The sequence below is a fragment of the Girardinichthys multiradiatus genome, chromosome 15 (assembly GCF_021462225.1).
Source record: "Girardinichthys multiradiatus isolate DD_20200921_A chromosome 15, DD_fGirMul_XY1, whole genome shotgun sequence".
NCBI lineage: Eukaryota > Metazoa > Chordata > Actinopteri > Cyprinodontiformes > Goodeidae > Girardinichthys > Girardinichthys multiradiatus.
Window position 1 is genome coordinate 31,709,163 of NC_061808.1, and position 18,596 is coordinate 31,727,758.

General features: G+C 42.4%; 2 protein-coding genes across 3 annotated transcripts; one reads left to right on the forward strand and one right to left on the reverse strand.

Moving 5' to 3' along the window:
- Window positions 1-1,359: 1,359 nt before the first annotated feature.
- Window positions 1,360-8,861, reverse strand: mcm3 (minichromosome maintenance complex component 3). The gene is made up of 17 exons (XM_047387218.1): window positions 8,662-8,861; window positions 8,303-8,415; window positions 6,997-7,205; window positions 6,751-6,881; window positions 6,443-6,681; window positions 5,359-5,467; window positions 5,130-5,283; window positions 4,351-4,482; window positions 4,054-4,262; window positions 3,804-3,978; window positions 3,592-3,718; window positions 3,371-3,521; window positions 3,130-3,270; window positions 2,931-3,040; window positions 2,396-2,469; window positions 2,008-2,101; window positions 1,360-1,888 (listed from the first exon to the last, which is right to left on the reverse strand). Exons 1-17 carry the CDS (start codon window positions 8,734-8,736, stop codon window positions 1,690-1,692), a joined length of 2,442 nt encoding a protein of 813 aa, XP_047243174.1. The 5' UTR covers window positions 8,737-8,861; the 3' UTR covers window positions 1,360-1,689.
- A 5,430-nt stretch (window positions 8,862-14,291) lies between these two features.
- On the forward strand, window positions 14,292-18,215 carry paqr8 (progestin and adipoQ receptor family member VIII). Of its 2 annotated transcripts, XM_047388445.1 has the most exons (3): window positions 14,292-14,488; window positions 16,456-16,543; window positions 16,968-18,215. In XM_047388445.1, exon 3 carries the CDS (start codon window positions 16,991-16,993, stop codon window positions 18,059-18,061), a length of 1,071 nt encoding a protein of 356 aa, XP_047244401.1. In that variant the 5' UTR covers window positions 14,292-14,488; window positions 16,456-16,543; window positions 16,968-16,990; the 3' UTR covers window positions 18,062-18,215. The 2 variants fall into 2 exon arrangements, with proteins under 2 accessions (XP_047244401.1, XP_047244400.1); XM_047388444.1 differs by lacking the exon at window positions 16,456-16,543.
- The last annotated feature ends 381 nt before the right edge of the window (window positions 18,216-18,596 follow it).

Sequence of the window (18,596 nt, forward strand, 5' to 3'; positions counted from 1 at the left end):
GTCTCTCAACGTTCTCTTCACAATATCCCACAGATTCTCTATGGGGTTCAGGTCAGGAGAGTTGGCAGGCTAATTGAGCACAGTGATACCATGGTCAGTAAACCATTTACCAGTGGTTTTGGCACTGTGAGCAGGTGCCAGGTCGTGCTGAAAAATGAAATCTTCATCTCCATAAAGCTTTTCAGCAGATGGAAGCATGAAGTGCTCCAAAATCTCCTGATAGCTAGCTGCATTGACCCTGCCCTTGATAAAACACAGTGGACCAACACCAGCAGCTGACACGGCACCCCAGACCATCACTGACTGTGGGTACTTGACACTGGACTTCTGGCATTTTGGCATTTCCTTCTCCCCAGTCTTCCTCCAGACTCTGGCACCTTGATTTCCGAATGACATGCAGAATTTGCTTTCATCCGAAAAAAGTACTTTGGACCACTGAGCAACAGTCCAGTGCTGCTTCTCTGTAGTCCAGGTCAGGCGCTTCTGCCGCTGTTTCTGGTTCAAAAGTGGCTTGACCTGGGGAATGCGGCACCTGTAGCCCATTTCCTGCACACGCCTGTGCACGGTGGCTCTGGATGTTTCTACTCCAGACTCAGTCCACTGCTTCCGCAGGTCCCCCAAGGTCTGGAATCGGCCCTTCTCCACAATCTTCCTCAGGGTCCGGTCACCTCTTCTCGTTTTGCAGCGTTTTCTGCCACACTTTTTCCTTCCCACAGACTTCCCACTGAAGTGCCTTGATACAGCACTCTGGGAACAGCCTATTTGTTCAGAAATGTCTTTCTGTGTCTTACCCTCTTGCTTGAGGGTGTCAATAGTGGCCTTCTGGACAGCAGTCAGGTCGGCAGTCTTACCCATGATTGGGGTTTTGAGTGATGAACCAGGCTGGGAGTTTTAAAGGCCTCAGGAATCTTTTGCAGGTGTTTAGAGTTAACTCGTTGATTCAGATGATTAGGTTCATAGCTTGTTTAGAGACCCTTTTAATGATATGCTAATTTTGTGAGATAGGAATTTTGGGTTTTCATGAGCTGTATGCCAAAATCATCCGTATTAAGACAATAAAAGACCTGAAATATTTCAGTTAGTGTGCAATGAATCTAAAATATATGAATGTTAAATTTTCATCATGACATTATGGAAAATAATAAACTTTATCACAATATGCTAATATTTTGAGAAGGACCTGTATGTAGTCCCAGTCTATTAAAGTATGTCAAGCAACAAAATGAAGACAATCAAAATGTGTATTTTAAGCTACAGCTCATAAGCACTGGAAACATGAGTTGGAGAGGATTACTAAATAACAGCAGAAGGCAGAAACCCAAACTAGTTTTGGCTGTGAAAAGAGGCAGAAGCACTGAGTTATGGTACACCAAAACATTTAATTTGATTTATTTTTTTATTACAGCTACATTTATTTGAAAAACATGTCAACTATTTACAGATTTATAACTGAAGCAGACACCACATTATGTCGGTTTCATTGAATACCGGATCAGAACACAACAGCTTCCAGGTTGGTTTCTTTAAAGACAACAGAAGGAAGTGAACAGATACATGCATTAACCTCCTGGAGCTTTTCTGTACAAGAGCATTTAATAAAGCAAGGACCAGGTATCCCAGTATGTGGTGTTCATATTCCACTGCTTCTTTCCAGGGATGTATGACTTGGTTTTGGGAAACCATCTTTCCTCAGATGAGGAAGACGATGTCGTCAGCCACCATGACCTGGTTATTGTCCTGCATGCGGGCGAGGGCAGCGCGGACCTCGGGCTCTGTGAACTGGCGTTCGCGCTCCTTGTTGACCTCATCCATGAGCTTCGTCATCTTCACCGACTGTGCGTGAGCCGACTGGAAAACGCCGAACAGAGACAACTTGAACTCTTTCAGCCTGGAAGATGAAATCAGAGGAAAAGTGTTTGGGGGTTTCACCAATACTGCATAGGCTCAAGCTTCACGTAAACAGTTCAGAGTAGAATCCACCGCAGCCGTTAGAAGTCAGCCACCCACCTCTCAGCAGACAGTTCAGCGCCTTCAGTCTTTGACGTGGCCTCCATGGGTTCCTCCTGCTGAGGTTTGGCTGGTTTCGGGGTGCCAGCCTGAACTACAGAATAAAGCTCAGAGTGAGATCTCAAACAGGAAATCTAGACCCCTCTTATTAAGTATGATTCCAACATCTCATTTTATCCTTCTTGGTTAATCCAAACAGGTAAAGATCAACATAGAGGGAATAAAACCTTAAAACCTTAGTTCATCTTTATTTAGTGTTTTCAGAGCAAAGTATGAAGTATTTCCTCCTTATCTGATGCAGGATAAGTCAGGAGCCAGCAGGTGAGAAAGATCTGGCTCATACGAAGTTCAGTCATTAAGAAAGTGGGACGATGAGATGGCTGCTTACTTTCAGGGACGTCCTGTTCTTCGCTGAAGTCATACGGGCTGTAGGGCTCGCTGCCCTGAGAGCCAAGGCGCCCCCTGCAGGACACAAGGAAGAAATGTCTGCCATCTGAGCAACATGGAACAAATCGACAGGGCCTTGCAGAAGTATTCCTACCCCTTCAACATTTTGGCCTCTAGTCATGTTAAAGCCACAAACTTCAGTGCATTTTAAAATTTGGATTTTCTGGGATGGACCACCGCAAAGTGGTGCATGCTTCTTTTATACCATTTTAGACCGTTTAGTAGAAAAGTTAAATGTAACTGACTGCGCTGGATTTTATTTTAGGGCGCCAGACTAAAAGGCGTTGAATTCCATTTAATAGTAAAAACATGCAGAAACCATGCATCTTCCTCCTCCACTTCATTATTACACACTACCCTGGGTTGGTCCATAAAATCCCAATAAAAACTATTACCGTTTGTGGTGAAAACTTTTGCTAGGAACTTTAAAACAAATGTTAGTGAAATAAAGAGTGTGTGTTTGTGTGTGCCGCTACCTCTTCAGAGTTCTTTGTGAGCGCTGGCTGGCCGGCGCCTCTTCGTTGTCCTCTTCCTCTGAATCAGAGTCGCGCTCCTGCCTCGAGCGCTTCTTCTCCTTCTCAAGAACCTAAATCGCAAAGTGCACAACACTGATGAAGCAGCAGAACTCTGGGAATCTCGAGCAGTTTCCTCCCTAGAGTTTAATGGATAGCAAACCTTTTTAAAGTAGGCAAACTGGACCAACTCCACGGCAACCTCCGTGTCCTCCAGCTCCACAGCCTTGCTCATGCGGGCCTTGGCGTGCGCCGTGGAGAGACGGATCAGGGTCTCTAAAGTCCGGGCCGTCACTGGGGAGGTCTAGGCGAGAAGGGAAAGGGGTCAGAGTTCTGGTGTGAAGTTCGTTCGGGGTTTTTTTTATTTATTAAATGAAGTTTGCAGGCTAACGTGATGTGCTCACCCTGGCGATATCCGCCGCCATCTGCTCCTGGCTCCTCAGCCTCGAGTACTCCTCTGCAATGTGATTGGCTGCTTCCTCGGTCAGCACAGGTGTAATAATCTTAGAGATATGGATGTACTTCCTCATAAACTCTTTACTCAAAATCTTATCCCTGGAACAAAAGGAATTCCTCTTATCATTTGCATACACTTTGATTCCCTTTTATGAATGTTACTCCTTACTTCTTTTTCTTGCTTCCATGCAGCAGGTTGTTGTGTTTCTCATAAATCTGCAGCTCCTCATGATCCTCGGCCATGGCGTCTGGGTCATCTGTGGCCAGCACGTCCACTGACCCACCCAAGACCATAGCTGGAAAACAGACCAGAACAAAGGACGTGTCAGGACATGCCAGCCTGACTAAAGCAGTCTTTTTATAGCCTCCTGTGTGCAGTACCTGCTCCCTCCTGCTCCCGGGGGTCGCGGTATCGATGCATCCTCAGCACATGGTCAGAGATCTCTCGGTCCTGTTCAGGGTCCATCTGGTCCAGCATGATGAAGAGCAGGTCAAATCGCGACAGCAGCGAGTCCTGAAGGCCAATGTTATCCATGGGGGTTTTGTACTGGTCGTACTGCAGAGGAGACGGAGCGCGTTAGGTGCCACGGTTCACAGCAGGATGCAGCCCAGCAGCACGTCTCTTACTCACCCTGCCATAGACCGGGTTGGCCGCCGCCAGCACAGAGCAGCGGGCGTTAAGCCGGGCGTGGATGCCGGCCTTGGCGATGGTGACCCGGCCCTGCTCCATCACCTCATGGATGGCTGTGCGGTCCATGTCGGACATCTTGTCAAACTCGTCGATGCACACCACGCCGCGGTCGGCCAGCACCATGGCGCCCGCCTCCAGGCGCCGCTCTCCTAACAGATGAAAACAATCGATTTGTTGCCAGATTCAAAAGCAGAGAAAAAAAAAGTTTGCGGGGGGAAAATATCAAGTGGAAAGTACCCGTCTCCTGATCAGTGGTGACGGCGGCAGTCAGACCCACACCGGAGGAACCTCGGCCGGTGGTGGGGATGGCTCTGGGAGCTGTGTGGAGCACGTACCGCAGCAGCTGGGATTTGGCCACCGATGGGTCGCCTGAAGGAGAGCAAATGTGATGAATAAAGGTTTCCAAAAAGAGAAAAACAAGATGTCTTTGGAATCCAGAATCCTAGTGCAAACTCAACCCTGACATTAAGATAACGTCCTTCATGATTGGTATCCCATATTACAATCTGATATTTATTGTTCCCAAACTCATTGCTGATTTTGGTTTAAGTTACTGACTTAGCCCACAGTGAATGCGCTCATTCACTTCACTGGTTGTGAGGTTCTAGCCCTGTTGAATCTGGGCTTTTAACAAGGCCGCTGCTTCTTAAGATGGACGCGATTTAGATTTTAAAAAGTAAATGAAGGTAACAAAAGGCAAACCTGTGCTTTAAAGACAATCCTGTCCAGATTTCATACGTCTTAGCGGTATTAGATTTTGAAACTGCGCTGATCTAACTTGGTTCAGGTGCAACAAATAAACAGTGAAATAGCCATTTATCACCATGAAGACCCTGAAGCCTAATTATTACCTGAATCCCCATCTTTGCTAAGGTTTTTCACTTAATTTTCCACAGTAGCTTTCAAGAAATGAAAAATACTTCAATTTTAATCTGGGGAAACAAAATGTGGAAGTCTGAACTGGAAACCACACAGGAACCCTGTCAACACACTGATGGTGAACACAGCTAAGGTACCGATGAGCAGGACGTTGATGTCTCCTCGGATGCGGGTGCCGTTCTCCAGAACCTTCTCCACCCCTCCCAGCAGCATGCAGAGGATGGCTTTCTTGATGTAGTCATGCCCATGGATACTGGGAGCCAGCGACCGGGCCAGCTGGTCAAACACGTTCTGGGAGGGAAAGAACTGGATCAGCATCTTTATGTGTGATTGTTCTACTTAACAGCTGACCAGCTTCAGACTTACTATGGAGCGAGTCCGACTGAAGTTCCTGATTTTGGCCACGTCGTCGGCAGAGAAGGACTGAGACACCTCCTTGCTCATTTGTTTCACGTGACACGCTATCATGATTGTCCTGTAGGTGGCAAAGGTAAGAGAAATACAACAACTTTCAATCAGAAACAAATCAAATGTTTTACTGAAATGTATTCATTTGCCTCTGCTGAAGAACAACATCCCCACAGCACGATGCTACCCACCATCCCCACCATGTTTCACAGTGACGTGCAGTGTAAGTTGCTCTGCTGCAGCCCTCCAAGGTTAATATTTTGTAGTACCATCTTTCACTACAGGTACAGCTGCAAATAGATTTGAGCAACTAGAGGTGTTACTTTTACCCAATTTTCTTGGCAGGACAGTTCACATCCAGGCTGACTGAATCAATTAAGCTCTACCCAGCTTTCTTGTCCCTACTCAAGAAAAACATTCCCATAGCCTCATTAGGCCACCACCTTGTTTCACAGAAGGGACGGTTTGTTCAGGGTGACGTGCCTTTGGCAAGGCAGTGTGGGCACATGATTCAGACCCTGCAATTAACACTTTATTGTCTACAATATCACTTTTGATACACATATTTCTGAGACCTCTACCTCTTACAATATTGTTACAGTCCTCAAAGACCTGCTGTAAAAAAAATCCCATGCTCGTCTGGTGCCCTCTGGTGGAAGATCCAAGTACAACAGGTGGCAAGTGCCAGCTATCTAAGAAGCTGAGTTTTCAAGGAGTACAAAGTGCTTCTTTAAATGGTTTCAGGAACTGAGTCAAACAACAATGATGTATATTAAGCATAAACCTTATTTTATGGCTGAGTTTGCAAGTTGGTTTCTTGTTTTGTATTAATGTCAGCTACACTGAAATAGACATTTTGAACTTTAGACTGGAGTATCCTGGCTGAAATATATACGGATTAAAATGACATTTATGTCTACCGTAAATTTTCACACATAACCGATCAATGTAACGCAACATTATTAATATTTATAGCCCTAAATATTTTACATCGGCCTTCATAGGGTGAATAGCCCCAAGCTATTGCAAAAACCTGTCTCACCTGAAAGTGCCAGAGGTAAACCCTCCCTTCTTCCCGGGCAGGCAGCGGTACGTTCCGATCACCTGCACTCTGTCTCCTGGTTTGGCCAAATCCACCAGGTCGTTGTCCAGGATAATGTCCACAGAGCGAGGCAGTTGGCCAGCAGGGGCCTTCTCTGGCATCTCCTGCACCGTGATGGTCTGGTGGTCCTTGTAGACGGACAGACCAAATTCTGTCTCCAGCGGGTTGTTCTCCTCATCCTGTCAGAATATTCATGATGACGCACAGGTTTTCATGACAATGCTTTTGAATGAATCCTGAGTGTGTACCTTAGTGGGGTAAATGGCACTAGAAGGGAAGGCATCCAGGGAGGTCATGTCTGTGTACTTTCTCTCCATCGTCTTCTTAGTGGCAGGACAGTAGTGAACGCTGCGCACCACTTTGGGACGGACCAGGGAACCTACAACACAGATTCAAAGAAGAAACACGGTAAACCATGGACACAGCTCTACACCCGACAACAAATATAACCCAACTGCAACACAATGAAGAGAAATGGGGAAGGCGAAACTCACACTTTGTGATGATGCCCTCCACACACACCATGCTGCCCAGCAGGCGGGAGGTCAAGGTCCGGGGGGAGACGTGCTTGGAGCCGAAGCTGCCCTCCAGGCCGATGAAGAACTCCTCATGCTGCTTGGCGTAGGTGCCGTCTACCGAAGCTACCAGGTCCTTCAGAGCCTGCTGGAACGCCAGCAGCTCTTGAAACGCATTGTTCATCAGTCTGAGGGACATGAGGAGCTTTTAGACAACAATTTTTATACCCATAAAAAAAACAACTTCTTTGCAACTTGTCATGCTACAATCAAAAGCTGTTTTTTGGCCACAATTCTTTGTAAAACAACTCTATTTAGGTCTGGACTTTGACTAGGCCATTCAAACACACGGACAGCCTCTGATCTAAACCATTCTATTCCAGCTCCGGCTGGCTGTTATCCTGTATGAAGGGAAAAATCCACACCAGTTTAAAGTCTTTGACAGCCTCTATTTACCTCCATCCATCAGCTCTGACCAGTTTGCTTGTTCCTTAGGAGGAAAAACATCCCTTCAGCATAATGTTGCCATGATCGCGTTTCGCCATGGGCAGAGAGTGTTCAGGATGATATGCAGTTTCCCACCACAGATGTTTTGCAGGTAGTCCCAAAACTACAGGCCTGCTCGACTAATACTTTACTTGTCAACAAATTGTCCCTCCTGAGCTGTGGATCTCTCCAGCTCCTCAAGAACAACCACGGGCCTCTTGGCTGTTTATCTGATTGATGTTCTCCGTCCAGGCCCGAGGGTTAAGACGCTGTTTATGTTCAGGGCAATCTTTTGTAAGGTTTTTGAACTCAATTTCCAGGTAATGAACTGAACAAACCATTACCTCTGAGGCCAGAACACAACAACCATATTTAACTAACACACACAGGTCGACCAGCTGTGAGACTCGAGATGGCAACTGGTGGCATTATTCTGGGGTAGCAGAGTAATGGGGGCTGAATCCAAATTCATGCCACATTCTTAAGATTCTCCTATTTTTCTTTCACATTATAATAATGCACTTTGTGTTGGTCTATTACAAAAATACACTGGAGATTCGTGATTGTTACGAGATCGAATGAGGAAAAGTTTAATGGGTGTGAATAATTTTGCTAAGCAGTGTAGCTGTTGGGTTTTCTCCAGCCACAAGAGGTAGTGGTGAGTAAAACCCCAGAATACATTCATCTACTGGGGATTTACTTTGATCAACACTTTAATTTGGTGTTAAAGGCTGAGAGTTTCCATGGTTTAGCTATCAGCATTCAGACCTGGTATCTCAAAGTAATGAGCTTGTCTTACTTCGCAGCCCGGGCCTCGTTGCGCCTCCTCAGGTCGTTGATGTTCACGATGAGCCGGGCTTTATTGTTGCCGATCATATCCCGGACTTTGCTTTGGTAAATGCCCTGGTCTTGCTGCGATTTGAACAAAAGTAAAAACGTCACACAGGAAATTCACGTTAAAGCACTCGCAACGTTGTATGAGTGAACTAAGCAAAGCATATCAATCTTTGCACCACTCTACACAGGATCATACATATTGGGGTTACCGTTAAGCGAAAAGTGTTTTTTTTAACCCATGAGATTAAATAATTCGCACTTTCTTTGTTCCAACCGCATGCTTTCTCCTTGTATTGAAACATCAAGAAAAGCAAGACTCACATCGTCGTCCAAGAAGTCCAGGTAGTCTCTCTTAGCTTCCCTCATCTCCTGATCATCTGCGAGGTCGGTTGCCATTTTTGTCTGATAAATTAATTTCTTCTAAATACCGCTAAGGACTCAGAGATGCTCTCCCTGCTGCTGGCTTACCACACCACTGACTGCACGGTTTTCGCGCCACGGCGTCCCGCGAGCGAGGAAAGCGTGACATACGATTGGTCAACACGGAAAGTGCTGTTTTCCATACTGGGCAGCCGTCCAATAGAAAGCCCTGGCTGACGCGTGATTCCGCCCTCCTGAAGAAGTGCCGCGAAAACGAGCAGGAAGAGGAGGAGCCGTTTGTGGTTCAGGAAACGAAATCATAAGTGTGCGTTTGTTTTGTCGTCCAAGAGATGGCGACAAAAACGTTTTTTAGGAATCAATACACTGACAAAACTAAAGAGAAAGGTTAAGTTGTTGGAGAGCAAAGCAACTAAACAAACGTCATTATGGTGTATATTATAGCTTTATTTCTGTAAAAATAAGCCACTGAGAAAAAAAAAAATCACTTAACACAAGACATTGTCTTGCAAAGGCACCTAAAGTCAAACTAACTTGCAAAAGATATTACTGGCAAGCACAGTTTGAATGCATGAAATATTATAACCTACCAAATATTAATGTAGTCCTCTGCGATTGTCATATTGCATGTATTAAAACAGCAATGACAACCGATATTATGTGGAGCAATAATTCCACTGTTCAGTCCATCATCCTACATACAAAATTATATGTTTTGTAGAAAATGAACACTGCAAATCAGAATACACCAACCCCACGGTGAAATACGGTGGCAACAGCATCATGCTTTGGGGATGCTCTTCTTCAGTAGGTTGGCCAGAGTTGAATGGAAGATGAATGGAGCTAAATATATGGGAGTCGTAGAAGAAAATCTGCCAGAAGCTGAAAAAGACCAAAACTGAACCAGAGGTTCCTCTTCCAGCAGGATAACAACCCTAAACATACAACCAGAACAACAATGGAACGGTTAAACCGAAGGACATTCTTGTGTTAGAATGGTCTAGTCAAAGGCCAGACCTTAATCCAACGGAGAACATGTCATAAAACTTGATAATTGCTGTTCACAGATGCTCTCCGTCCAACCTGAAGGAGCCTGAGCTATTTTGCAAAGTAGAATGGGCAGGGAAGGTTGCTTCTCCATTCCACCTGTGTGTCTCAAGAAGTCAGGTGAAGATGCAACTGGAGAGACTGAATAGGAATAAGGCTGCAGGTCCAGATCATGTCAGCCCTAGAGTCCTGAAGGCCTGTGCAGAGCAGCTCTGTGGGATTCTGCAGCACCTCTTCAATCTTAGCCTGGCCCAGAAGAATGTTCCGGTGTTGTGGAAGACCTCCTGTCTTGTTCCGGTACCAAAGAAAACTCAGCCATCAGTCCTCAATGACTATAGACCTGTTGCCCTGACATCCCACATCATGAAGGTCCTAGAGAGACTCCTGTTGGCCCACCTGAGTAAGCAAACAGTAAACCATCAGGACCCCCTTCAGTTTGCTTATCGCTGTGGAGTTGGAGTTGAAGATGCCATCATACACCTGCTTCAACAAACCCACTGTCATCTGGACAAAACCAGTAGCACTGTGAGGATCATGTTCTTTGATTTCTCCAGTGCATTTAATACAATCCAACCTGATTTGCTTTGTCAGAAACTCTAGAAGACTCAGGTGGAGGCCTCAACAATCTCCTGGATTAAAGACTACTTGACAAACAGACCACAGTTTGTGAGACTGAAGGGTTGTGAGTCTAACCAGGTAGTCAGCAGCACAGGAGCACCACAGGGGACTGTACTCTCACCATTCCTTTTCACTCTGTACACCTCAGACTTCCAGTACAAGACAAACTCCTGACATCTGCAGAAATACTCGGATGATTCTGCAGTCGTGGGGTGGATCAGAGATGGACAAGAAGCTGAGTACAGGAAGGTGGTGGACCACTTTGTGGCATGGTGTGGAAACAATCATCTCATTTTGAACGTGACTAAAACAAAGGAGATGATTGTAGATTTTAAGAGAAACAGGAATAAGTCAAAAACTATTTCCATCATTTGAGAAGAAGTGGAGGTGGTGGAGGAGTATAAATACCTCGGTGTTCACCTGGACAACAGACTAGAGTGGAGATGCAACTGTGAAGCCATCTACAAGAAGGGACAGAGCAGACTGTACTTCTTGAGGAAGCTTAGGTCCTTTGGTGTTTGCAGCAAGATGCTCCATATCTTCTTTATGTCTGTTGTGGAGAGAGTGATCTCTTCTGCCATCACCTGCTGGGAAAGCAGCATCAGAGCCAGGAACTTAAAAAAGCTCAACAAGCTGATAAAGAAGGCTGGCTCTGTTCTGGGGACTCCTCTGGAACCTCTGGAGATCATTGTGGAAAGACAGATTCTTCATAAAATGAAGAACATTATGGAGAACCCTGAGCATCCTCTTCATGACTGTCCTACAGCAACAGAGTGTCTTCAGTCAGAGGCTTCTTCAGATCTGCTGTAAGACGGAGCGCTACAGGAGATCCTTCCTGCCCACAGCCATCAGCATCTACAACGACACTTTGAGGAAACCTTCATAATATGAGCTATAACAACATTTAATTTCCCTTTGGGATTAATAAAGTATTTTTGAATTGAATTGAATTGAATAGAAATTATACAATTTACTGATTTTTTAATTTTAAATAATTTTGAAACCATGTATCATTTTTTTTCCACTCTACAGTTATGCTCTACTTTGTGTTGGTCTATCATATAAAAACCCCACTAAAATACATAAAACGTTGTGGCTGTGACCTGACCAAAATATGAAAAAGGTTCAAAAGGTATGAATTCTTTTATAAGGCACTGTAGATATATATGAACTGGTTTACCAGAGGAGCATGTTAGCGATAAGCTAAAATGGAGAAATGCAGTATGAAATGCTGTGGTGACCCTTGAAGGGAGCAGGTGAGCAGGCTGAGAAAATCTCTGCCAGTGAGAAGGTCCATATTTGTGCAGATGTTGTGCATTGTCTTTTAAAAAAATGATACATCAAATATCAGACATACACATCACCATCACCAGAGGTTTATTACATGTATATCCATTTCACAAGCTACAGTTAAGCCCAAAATCATTCAGACCCCTGGCAGATTTAGATTTAAAATAATTTCCATTCAATCAATAACTTTGTTTCTGAAAGGAAATGAGACATCTCTCAAAAGATGTGAGTTTTGAAAAAAATAATCTTGTATTAACTTCTTATTGAACAATGGCACATCAAAAATGATTTATACCATTGTCAATAAGCAATTAAAAAATCTTTATTGGTTTTACAGAAATCAAACCCTTCTTTTAATCGGTGAACAGCCTTTTGTACAATTTAGCAGTTATTTTACCAATTTATCTTTGGTGATGTCTTTGAGGTTGGAGTACCTCATCATCACACTAATCTTTATCTCCCTCCACAGATCCCCGGTTCTATTTGAGTCAAGACTCTGCCTGGGCCACTCTAAAATGTTAGTATTGCTTCCAGTCTTGCAAGGGCAATAGAAGATAAGCAGGCCCACAGCATCACATGTCCTCCACCATACTTGATAGCTGGCATGAGGTGTTTTTCCACGTGTTCGTCCTTGGTTTTCCAACAAACAAATATTGTTGGAATATTAACATTCATAATAGTAGGACAGAAAAGGCTTTTATTGGCTTGAGTCCTAAACATCCAATTATTTGGTTGATAACAACTAATGAGGGCAGCAAAATTATAATAAAACATTTAATTTCAGTAATTTGGTTAAAACAGTAACTCATATATTACCCAGATTTATCACACGCATTGGCATACTTCACACATTTATTTTCATTTTAATTATTACTACTAACAGCTGATAACAACCTTAACAACATGCCTTTATTAAAATTTATTTGTTATAGATCTGATGGGATATTCTTATTCTCTGAGAAACTGAATTGTAGGTTTTTATAATCTGTAAGCTTTAATCATCAAACTTAACTGAAATGAACACAACATATTTTACACTATGGAATGAATCAATTTAATATGGGAGTTTGACTACTTTCATTTAATTACAGAATTTAATGAAAGTCTTACACGTGCCTCTGGAGAGCCACATAGAAAGAGAAAGAGAAAAAAAATGGGGGTTCATTTTTCAATGTCATATTTTCCCTGTCAGTCATAGGTTTGTAAATGTCACATTTCCAAACTAAATATTTAATTAGCAATTTAAATTTTTAGTTTCCAAACTAAATATTTTATTAGCAAGTTAAATGTTTAGTTTACAAACTAAATATTTTATTAGCAAGTTAAATGTTTAGTTTACAAACTAAATATTTTATTAGCAAGTTAAATGTTTAGTTTCCAAACTAAATATTTTATTAGCAAGTTAAATGTTTAGTTTCCAAACTAAATATTTTATTAGCAAGTTAAATGTTTACTTTCCAAACTAAATATTTTATTAGCAAGTTAAATGTTTACTTTACAAACTAAATATTTTATTAGCAATTTAAATGTTTAGTTTCCAAACTAAATATTTTATTAGCAAGTTAAATGTTTACTTTACAAACTAAATATTTTATTAGCAATTTAAATGTTTAGTTTCCAAACTAAATATTTTATTAGTAAGTTAAATGTTTAGTTTACAAACTAAATATTTTATTAGCAAGTTAAATGTTTAGTTTACAAACTAAATATTTTATTAGCAAGTTAAATGTTTAGTTTCCAAACTAAATATGTTATTAGCAAGTTAAATGTTTAGTTTCCAAACTAAATATTTTATTAGCAAGTTAAATGTTTAGTTTCCAAACTAAATATTTTATTAGCAATTTAAATGTTTAGTTTCCAAACTAAATATTTAATAAGCAAGTTAAATGTTTAGTTTCCAAACTAAATATTTTATTAGCAAGTTAAATGTTTAGTTTACAAACTAAATATTTTATTAGCAAGTTAAATGTTTAGTTTACAAACTAAATATTTTATCAGCAAGTTAAATGTTTAGTTTCCAAACTAAATATTTTATTAGCAAGTGAAATGTTTAGTTTACAAACTAAATATTTAATTAGCAAGTTAAATGTTTAGTTTACAAACTAAATATTTTATCAGCAAGTTAAATGTTTAGTTTACAAACTAAATATTTTATTTGTAAGCTAAGTATTTAGTTAGTAAGCTAAGCGTTTTTTCTTTTATAACAGGCTAAATAACCCAAAATATGCTGTCAATTTGCGACTGTGTAACTTTCCAAACGGCACCCCACAGTGGCACATTTTATTGGGGTTCCCCACCCGTGTCCCCTTTGTAGGCGCCACTGTGAAAACGATGAAGGAGGGTTGGTCAATAGATGGAGACAGACATGCAGACCTATAATACCCTAGTCCTAATGTTCAGAAAATCAGTCATTGTTTGCAGGAATTTTAGCTCCAGAAGCTGCATTATTGCACGTTTTAAATGTAACAACAAATTAAATAAGCTTTGTTTAAATTATAATGGAAATATTTTAAAAATATTGCTGTAATTTGTAAACGTAATGTATTAATTTTTGGCCATTAAAGCTCCATGCGGGGCGTTCCTTGTCAGTCTGACCCCGCCCACACTTCCAGCTCGCCGGGGCTGTCGCTTCGGGTCAGCTGCCTTTTACCGGTGTCCTCCGAAACAGACACCTCTTTAGCCAAACATGAAGGAGTCGTCCGGATGTACAGGGCTGGACAAGCGGCAGCTTTAACAGATCTCTTCGCCTCGTCTTGTTAAAGGGTCGCGAGAGTTCAGGAGAGCAACAGGTGTCCGTCCTGTTCGGCAGCCGCAGGTAAAAAGGTGTTCCTCCTGCCTCATAGCACTTTTTATCTCTTCTAAATCAGGTGATCTCATATGAAAGTCATGTTTTCATGCACAAAACAGCCGTACAAAAAGTCTTGCTTTTTCCTTGTAGATAAATGTGTGCATTTATTAATTTGATTTATCATTAAGTGAGTTTAATAAGTCAAACAAAATCCACATGTATTCAAGAAGTCTGAAAACACACTTTCTGCAGTAAAATTCTCACCTTATTACTAAATCCTCCAGATATTCTATAATTGTTATTAGTGCTCAAGGTCAGATATGTACTGTCTAGATTGTATATATGTTGCCAAACAATACAGAAGTTGTGGTGATGGCACGCCCTTTAGGAGAAGAAGCAGCTCCATTCTACTCAATAACAACAATAACAATAACAGTGGCGGTGGTTGGAATTTCTTTCAGTAGCAGTCACTGGCAGTTGGTAATAGATGCATGTTTGACCACATACCTGCTTGGTCATTGTTAGGGTTCCCATGCAGGAGACTTTTCCTTTTCTTTGTTTGAACATGGTGCATCAAGTGGAGGGATTTTAAATAGTGAATTATTATTCCAAACAAAATCTAGTTCTATGATAGGTTCACACAGTAGAACTGAATCCACTTGCGTTTATAATTCCAACATGAACTAGTTCTCGATCATTCATCACTTTTTATGAAAAAAGTCTTTAAAAATATAAAGATAAAGGTAAGGATGTAATGCGTCAGTAAGCATACTGATAATGTCATCATCAGTATGCTAGCCGTTACAACCTAGAATAAGTAGCTGATTTATAAATATTTAAAGTGGAACTAAACCTGATGTAAAAGCATAACCGTGCCCCTAGACAAATTTGGAAACTTCCACCAAAGTTTGGAGTGCCAAGAGACACTTAGGGTCAAGGCCAAGTGTGTGGATGAGTGGAGGCGGTTAAGCAGGGGTGTGGTCGGGATGACGAGGGAATGTGGCAGCTAGCTTAATTTGACATGTGGGGAGTGAGCAGAGCAACGCTGGTAGTTTCGCCACAGATAGATCTATTAATGTGGAGGATTTTTCAGCCCTCTCATCACCAGAGGTTAAGGAAGGCTTTATGGACCTCAGTGGCCCTGAGCCTTATCAGTTGGAGCCTCTGGCTCAAGGCGCTGACTCAGTGATGCCTGAAGCTGGTGCTGCTGAGGCAGTGGAGGACAGAATGTTAGCAGCATCATTGCTAACATGGGCTAACGTTCAAAGCAGTAACAAACTTTCAGAAAGTTTACACGTACATCTAGATTTATATTATCTCAAGTAAAGCATACGATCAAAGGTATAAAGCCTAAAACACTATGATCAATGCTCGCAACTCCACCTCCTGACCTCCTGACTCGCTACGGGGACGTGTGTCTGAGTGAGATGGTTCTTATACCCGGACACGGGGGCTGTGCTGTAGACATGTAGGAAAATTCAACTACTGTAGCCACCGTTCAGCCCAAAGAGGGCAGCACTAAGACAGTTTTAGGACAAATATTACAGAATATAACACGTTTAAATGAAAATGTGAAAAGTTGCACGGTAACATAAAGATAGCACCCTTAAGGCCTAATTTATAAAGTTTATCTGCAAAAAAAAGTTGATTTTGGGTTTAGTGCCACTTTAATTCTCAAATATTCTCTTTGCTCATGTAAACTGTGTTTTAAGTGATTTCTCAAAAAAAGAAAAAAAAAAAGAAAACACAAAATGAGCCTGAATGTTTGACATTTTGGCTATGAGGGGTGTATTTTTAATTGAGGTCACCCTTAAACCTTTGCAAAGTTGGTGTTCCTCTTTACTTAAACCCTGGCAACAGCTGACAAAATTGACATATAAATTAAACACAACATTCAGTTATACTGACCTGTATGCTGGTCTGAGAGAAAAACCTGTAGGTCACCGTATGGATTAAACAGCAGCATTATTCCTTTGTTTGTCTCTGCTGTACAGCTCAACTCAGTCCCTGCCTGCAGCAGGCTCCTACACAGTAATAACAGAGTTGGGGTTCAGAAACAACTCTGCATAATCAGCTTTGATGGTAAGGACACAAGCCTTCAGTTTATGTGCGTAAGTTTAAGGCCACGACAGAAAAGTGCACATTTTAGTAAAAGGTACCCACAGAAAACAAATGCATGTGTCTATCAGCCTAAAAAACACAGTCACACTTACATATGTGAAGCACACACTCAGCTGTCACCAAATCCCTCACTAAAAACTGGAAAAAAAAAACCAAATAGAGCACTGTTTAATTATGCCAGGGAGAGCTAACTTTTAAATCCGTCCTGTCTTACTAAGTTCAAAGGTCTCCATAAAGCTGATGCCACTCATTAATATGCAGCTTTGAACGTTTTTGTGCACAAGATTCTTTCTGTTAAACTAATTTTGATTATTTTTCTTGCAATGCATTTTTCAGTGTGTAGCATCCAGAAATCCTGTATTAATTTATTGTCATTTATCTACAGCGTTAAGCTAACAATCAGAAGTTATGTCGGCTGACATTCTGCAGCGAATCAGCACCTTGACACTGAGTGTCAAGCAACTCAGCAGATTTCCTCACCTTTCGGACCTCTTCCCTTCCTTCCTTCCATCACCCTGCCCCACTGTCACCGCCTCCCAGGTCCCTGCTCTTTTCCGAGAGCCCTACATCCTGTCGGGCTACCGCCCCATCCAGCAAGACTGGCGCTGCTACCTCCTGAGCCTCTTCCAGCTCCACAATGAATCCCTGAATGTGTGGACTCATTTGCTCGCAGCTCCAGTACTACTGCTTCTCTGGTGGGCCAACGTGGGCGCCCTGGGGTACACCTTGGATGTGGCTTCCGTGCCTCTTGCCTTATTTATGGTATCTTCTCTCACATATCTGTCCCTCAGCGTGGCAGCTCACCTCCTGCAGTCTCACTCCGAACGTGCACACTACTTCGTCTTCTTTTTGGACTACGTAGGCGTAGCTGTATACCAGTACGGCTGCTCGCTCGGCCATTACTTCTACTCATCTGAGCAGGCATGGAGAGAAAGCATTGGGATGCTGTTTCTGCCTGGAGCTGCCTTCTTTGGGTGGCTCTCTTGTGCAGGCTGCTGTTTCGCAAAGGCCAAATACAGGCGGCCGTATCCAGTGCAGCGTAAAATCTTCCAGCTGATCCCTACCAGCCTTGCCTATGTGCTGGATATCAGCCCCATAGCCCACCGTCTGCTCACCATCTCCTGGATGCAGGAAGCCTCCCTCCCCTTCCACGCTCTGCAGATTGGCTCATTCATTCTGGCTGCCTTCTTCTTCTCCTGCCCCATGCCTGAGCGTTTCTTTCCAGGTCGCTGTGACTTTGTAGGCCAGGGTCACCAGGTCTTCCACCTGTTCCTGTCCTTGTGCACCGTGTTCCAGCTGGAGGCTCTGTTCCTGGACTATGCCAGGCGGCGGGACATGGTGGTAGATGTGTTTGGAGAGAGGCAGCTGCGGTGGGCTTGTGTATCCTTCCCCGCTCTCTTTATGTGTTGCATTCTCACAGCTCTTATCTTTATGAGGCACATGAACAAAGAACTGCAGCATGTAGGGAAGAACAAGTGACAATTGTTAGTGTGTCCAAAAAGAGGGATGGGCTCAAGAAAATTGTGAGAATATTCAATAGAATGCAACCTTTAATTTATCTATTTAACATCCCATGTTTGTGAAGAATGTGATTACTTTTAATATTTAAACAATAAAGCCAGTTTTAACAGAATCAGTGCTGGTCCAATTATTGGGTCATCTGAAAATTCCTAAAGGGTTTAATTACTGAAGGAAATACTTGGCTATACTGTATATATACACTAGTCACAAAATATTAGGGATATTTGTCTTTCGGGTGAAATTTATGGAAAATATAAAAAGTTTGTCCTTTAGTGATATTATATCATGAAAGTAGGGCATTTATGTAGAGGCATGCAATGGTGATTTCTTCATCTCAAACATTTAATTGAAAGAAAAACCAACAGTGGAAGTAGGTATACCATGACAAAAATATCAATGTCTCAATAACCTGTCTTATGTCCTTGAGAATCAATTGCAGCTTGACAACGTCTCATGCTGTTCACACATCCACTTACTGTCTGCTGAGGCATTG

Coding starts and splice junctions, on each gene's coding strand:
- paqr8 (XM_047388445.1), top strand. CDS start 16,991: ATGTCGGCTGACATTCTGCAGCGAATCAGCACCTTGACACTGAGTGTC.
- mcm3 (XM_047387218.1), bottom strand. CDS start 8,736: ATGGCAACCGACCTCGCAGATGATCAGGAGATGAGGGAAGCTAAGAGA. Junction 8,416..8,661: donor TGGACTTCTTGGACGACGAT/GTGAGTCTTGCT, acceptor TTCAAATCGCAG/CAAGACCAGGGCATTTACCA. Junction 2,470..2,930: donor TCACAAAGAACTCTGAAGAG/GTAGCGGCACAC, acceptor TGTGTCCTGCAG/GGGGCGCCTTGGCTCTCAGG.